At 32.6% G+C, this 5916-nt stretch overlaps 1 protein-coding gene across 1 annotated transcript; it reads right to left on the reverse strand.

Moving 5' to 3' along the window:
* Positions 1-2490: 2490 nt before the first annotated feature.
* Positions 2491-4822, reverse strand: LOC107930769 (uncharacterized). The gene is made up of 2 exons (XM_016862486.2): positions 3612-4822; positions 2491-3050 (listed from the first exon to the last, which is right to left on the reverse strand). Exons 1-2 carry the CDS (start codon positions 4716-4718, stop codon positions 2655-2657), a joined length of 1503 nt encoding a protein of 500 aa, XP_016717975.1. The 5' UTR covers positions 4719-4822; the 3' UTR covers positions 2491-2654.
* Between the last annotated feature and the right edge of the window lie 1094 nt (positions 4823-5916).

The following is a 5916-nucleotide window of genomic DNA, read 5'->3' on the forward strand; positions in this document are numbered from 1 at the left end:
CTCACTCATAACATTTACTCTATTTAGTTGCCCAATTTGCATTACTACTCTTTCCACAAAGTCTGATGCACAACCCACCACTCTCATAGGTGGTAGGTCATATCAATTTTTTACACCTCTTGCATTTTTGAAGGGGTCTTCATAGCACTTCGATATACCAAGTTAACATTCCCACTACATGAAACATTCTTGGCTAGTTGGGTTGCTAACAATACCTTGGTTTCAGCCCTCATGTATCGACTCACCTGTACAACGTATTGTTACTACCGAGTATCCAAGATACATATATAATCAGAAAAAATAACCAATAGAGCATTAATATTTCCAAGGAAATTCAAGCCAAGAACAAATTCATAATCATTTAAATGAATTACCTCGAATTCTTCCTTGTTTTTCCACTGACTGATCTGTAGCTCAACTCCTTGTGCTACTCCCCAATTAGGGTCTCTTTGAAACTTACAGTCTTGATCTTCTTAGTCAATTTGCTAACTGAGATATCAAGTTTACCTACAGTTTTCTCTAATTATAAACAAGAGCACACCTCCTTCAATCTGCGATGTTGGTGTCCATAAATATCAACTCTTTCTACTTGCAATCCCTCTTTGCTTTCGTAGAATTGAGTATCATTAATCCAAACTTTAAAGCCTCACTCTCTGGCTCTGCTTCTTCTTCCTTACTGATTACAGAAAGCTTAGATTGCTTTGGATAGTCTCGCATCCTATGCGTGCTACAATATAAGAAATATTTCATTGGCTTCTTTTCATTCTCTTCAACCCTCTTGGCTTCGACAGAACTCAAGATAAAACAAATAGTTATCAATGCTTTGTTCGGCTCATCATCCCCTTCGATGGTAGAAAGAACAAATTTCATTTGAACTTGGATAAATGGCTGTCAAGTTCATTTTGGATATTTTTTAAAATAATTTTAAATAATTTTAAAAATTAATTCCTTATAAATTTAATAATTTTAAATTTTTTTATAAATATATTTTTTAAAAATCACGTCTGGTATTAACATGGACAACCATTTGTCTAGTTCATCTTAGATGTGATTTTAAAAAGTTATTTAAATTTATTTATTTTTTAGATTTTTTAATTTTTAAATTTTTTTTTGATCTGACAAAATGTGCCACATCAACATGAGGTACATGTGGCTTACCACGTGTTGCTATTTAGTTTCTCTGTCAGTTATACCATCACTTAAAAATGGAAACAAATGGAATTTTTAACAAAATAATCAGTTTACTTATTGATTTAATATACAAGGACTAATTTACCCAATTTTCGAGTAGAGAGAGCATAATGCAATCCAACTCTTAATACATGAGCCTCCATGACACTTTTACCTAATTCTACTCATCTTTTAATTCTATGTCACTTACATAATTTTTTTAAAAAAATTCAAACAACCACTTAATAACACATATGAACGAAAATTTTAATGAAAAAATTAATTTGTATTTAAAAAAAAGTAGAATCCAACTATAACTTCAAGGTAATTTTATTGATGTTAGAGCATATTTTAACATTAAGTAAAATATAAAGACAGAAATCCATAATTTGATTCAAAAGGTAACATCTAGACAGATTGTTTTGTTTTTCTAGCAGGGTCCACAAATTTTGGAGGGCCCAATTTATAGTTTGGTTGTCTGCACGATGACTAAAGGAGGTGTATCACTTCGTTGAAAATCAAAGATTTAATCACTTGGTATAATTTAATTTTTTATTTTTAAATATTATTGGTAAGTCGAAATTGATAAAACAATTACTATTATCATAAAGCAATGTAATTCGTGGATTAAATGTTGGTTCAATTCGCACTATTTTTGTTATAATAATTTAGAGATTGTGAATTTAAACATACTTAATTTTTCTTATTTAATAGTGGAGAGGGGTTAGAAATAATAATAGGTTTTGTATAAAGAAAAAAGCAATATAATTCTTTCTTTTTATTATTAATTAAAATCATGTGAAATTTAATCAGCCATACTCAATAAATAATAAATTTACATGTTAGTTAAATGAATTGTTATAAATTTATACATACTAATAAATTAAAAAGATTAAATCTCAAAATTCAATATAATAAAGGGACTAGAAAATAATTTTCTCACTCTTTCCTGATTTGCTTTCAAACTCGATTTTTCATATTTTTCTTATCCATTATCTTTTTATTCTTACTTTTCAATACACAAGTCATCTATCATTCATATGTGTGCAAGTCAAACGTACCAATGTTATTGAAATTGTAATGAATAGTAATAAATAAAAAAGAATAATAGAAGCAAGCTCGACCCGCTTAACTTGTAGTTTTTCCTTCGTCAATTGGAGTTTGATAATGAGGTTACTCCGAAAATCCAAAGAATTAAGAGAAAAATCTTTAAAAAAAAAATAAGATAAGGATAGGCGTTGTTCAAGGATCCAATTTAGACCAATACACGTGTTCTTTACTACTCTACCAATAGTAGAATCAACAGAATAGAATAAAATAAAATAAAATAAAATAAAATACTATTGCATATGAATGGGGATTATTGTTCTTACAAGAACCCCTATAAGTGAAAATTAAAAATTTAACAATGAAAGGATTTTTTTTTTTGGGTATAAATTATACCCCTCAAAAGACCAGAAAAAGCCAAAAAACAAAAAACCAGATTAATTGCAATCACAAGTTTTCGTAGAAGCTGTCCCATTTTTGGTACCCTCTTCTTCAAATCTCTTTGTTTGAACATCATTTAGAACATTTCTAGCCCACTCCGCAAAATGGGTCTCATTGTAACCAATTAGGCCATTCTTGTAGAATGACATACACCGGTGATCTTCGTCGGAGTAAGGGCAGCTTTCCCCGTTGGGATCTCGCCATTCACCTCGGTGCCTCATCCCGGACCAGCTAGCTATCCAATGGTACACATATTGGCCGACGCCGGCAAGCTTTAGCCAGCCTTTGGGGTAAAACTCCATAACACTGCTGTTTCTGTCCATTAGGAACATGTTGGTCAGTTGGGCACCATGGGGTGATATTAGAATATCTGTTAAACTCATTTGCTTCACCTGCAATTTCATCATCACACATGTAAATTCAATTACCAAAATTTTTTAATGTAATTAACTACTAAATTAAATATCAGCTGTCATGATCTTAAAGAGGAGTCACGAATTGTGTATTAGAGTTGATTTTGGAATATAAGTATTGCGGATAAATCTCTGAAATTTAATGTGTTGAATCAAACAATACTTTTAAGTTGTATGGAAGATATTGTAGGAGATTTTAGAACACAGGGACTAATTTGAAATCTTTGTAAACTTTGCTTTGAAATGTTGTAATTTATTGATAAAATAATTTATTCAATTTCAAAAATCGGAATTCACTAAAGTAGCCCACACATATCTGTTTTATACGTTAGTGAGTGGGATTAGCATGTCATCAATCTCAACATCCCACTATAGCTTTATTTAATGGGGGGTTTTGGTGTTCACGTGTAACGCACAAATGCTAACAAAATGCTGATTAACCTAAAAGTTGTAGATTAGTATAGTAGACGAAGAAATTAGTGTTGAAAAGTTTGGAAATTTAATTCAAGTCGATTAAAATAAAATTAAAATTGCAATTACCTGTTGACAAAAGGTGAGATTATTGGAGTAAGCCACCATTAACCGGCAACCCTTCACTTTTTTGCATTCTTTCTCAAACACCCCAATCACTGCCGTCTCGTTCCTGAAAGACCTTGCTCCACTCCTCATTAGCAAAGTCATCCCAATGTCTGGTCTTTCACGGCTATCCCTTCTATCAAGGCTCACATTACAGTAAACCCTAGCCTTACACCTCATCAGATCATAAACTTCCATCCTTCTCTCCCTCGACATCCCTCCTTCATTGTGCCTCATCACAACAGCCTTTTCGAAGCAAACAGGTTGATCATCATCAACACCATTAAACTCTTCAATGTAAGGAGCTTGGCCAAACGTAGCCTCCATTAACAAGTTCAACCATGTCCCCATCTTGAACCTAAGTTCACCCCAATGGTAAAGCACCCATCTCGTTGGTTTTTCACAGCTGTTTTTCCTATGCCAAGCGACAAAAGGCATGACAGCCGACAGACCATGCCATATGTTGTCGTAGTTGTAATGGTTGTAAGAGACGAAAGTGAGGCCCTTCATTTGGGTGGCGTTAGTAGGAAGCGCTTCGGGCCATGCCAAGGCGTAGTAGTTCCATGAACCGTCGTGTGTGTCGCGGCCTTTAAGGCAAAGTAACCGGCCTTTGGACGGTTCTGAAGGGAACTGTTGGTATTGGACCTCACCTTCCTCGCGTGTGTCGTACATGGAACTCATGAACCATGTGTGACCATCAAGGGGCAGGTTCGAGAAACGCAGGTCTTTCAACGGGAGGAACGTGATGGAATCTCGAAGCTTTTGGTTCATGGAATCCGGGTTTTGGATGCAGTTTACAGGCGAGGCGGCGGCCAAGGTCCGGTTGAGAACCAAGTTTTGCCATTGTTGGAAGAGAGACCACGAAGCTGAAGGTGAAAGTGAAGGTAAAGGAGATGAGGAAGTGGGAAGAACCGTGTGGAGGGATCTGATCTGTAACAACATTAAAAGGATTACACATGTCGCGAGGATGTAAAGGGATAGCTTGGGAGAGTAACAAGAGAATGGCAACATGATGTTCTTCTCTTGTTTCAAGCTCTTATGTCTATGGAATGAAGGAGAGTATTTGTTCATGGCTATGGGGTAAATATGGGGTTTCTCTCACATAGTTTGATTATTTGAAATGAAATATTGGGAACGTTTCTCTCACTTAGACAAAAAATATCAACATTCATAGTTCTCAAAATATACATGCCATATTATAATTGAAATTTATTTACAAAATTAGAATATTTCATTGGAGATCATTTTATATATACAAACTGATATTATTATATATATATATATATACAAACTTAAAAGAGAAAAAAGGGGAGGAATTGGAAATGAAAACGAGATTCAAAAAGTGGGAAACTATTTTCCACTTATAAAGGAATGCAGCTCTTAGCATGTTATCTATTTGACTTATATAAAGCGTAAAAGTAGCTTCAATATACAAAATAATGTATATTTGAAAATTGGAAAATAAAGTCCAGATTTTAAGGCATGAATTGTAAGATACATATTTTAAAGTTCGGTTTAATTAATGAGTAGCTCACATCACATTCTACTATTTTGCATTTTAAGTTTGTTGGCGATTAAATTATTACAAGAAGGCAGTCAATTATGCTTAATATTGAAACCCACTTAAGAAAAAAAATACTTATTTTATAGGATTAAAAAGAATTCACAAACGAATTTAAGAAATTGGTAAATGTTTTTTTTTTTAATATCAAGACACGGTGATACATCTTAGTCCATCGATTTCAAAATTGATTTGTATAGACATCTTTGTAGGTTAGAAAAAGGATCAAATTCATCATTTTTGTAACAATTGAAACAACATTAATATTATGAGACTGGAATTTATTAAATGAAATGACATTAATTTGAAATATAATATGACATCTTCATCTCATTTATTATAATTTAACTCCACTTAATTTCATATTTTTTTTATAGATTAAATGATTATTTGAATAAAATATTAGGTTATTTAAGAATGGGATGATATTTTAAAGTAATAATACTACACCATTTAATTAAATCTAACCTCATGAAACTAACTTCTTCACTAATTTTAAAAGGATCAAAATGCAAATTAAAGAATTTTACCCTCTTTCCATTAAATGTAGAGTAGGCCTATTTTCACCCATAAAGTTGAAAAATGGCTTCACCAAAGGAGGAAAAAAATTATATAGAAAGCAAAATAAACTCCAGAATTTAAGGCAGAAAGTAAGATACGAAGATGTGTAAGAGAGGAAAAAGCTAACATTTTATTTCATTTAATGTT

The sequence above is a fragment of the Gossypium hirsutum genome, chromosome A13 (assembly GCF_007990345.1).
Source record: "Gossypium hirsutum isolate 1008001.06 chromosome A13, Gossypium_hirsutum_v2.1, whole genome shotgun sequence".
NCBI classification, from domain to species: Eukaryota; Viridiplantae; Streptophyta; class Magnoliopsida; order Malvales; family Malvaceae; genus Gossypium; species Gossypium hirsutum.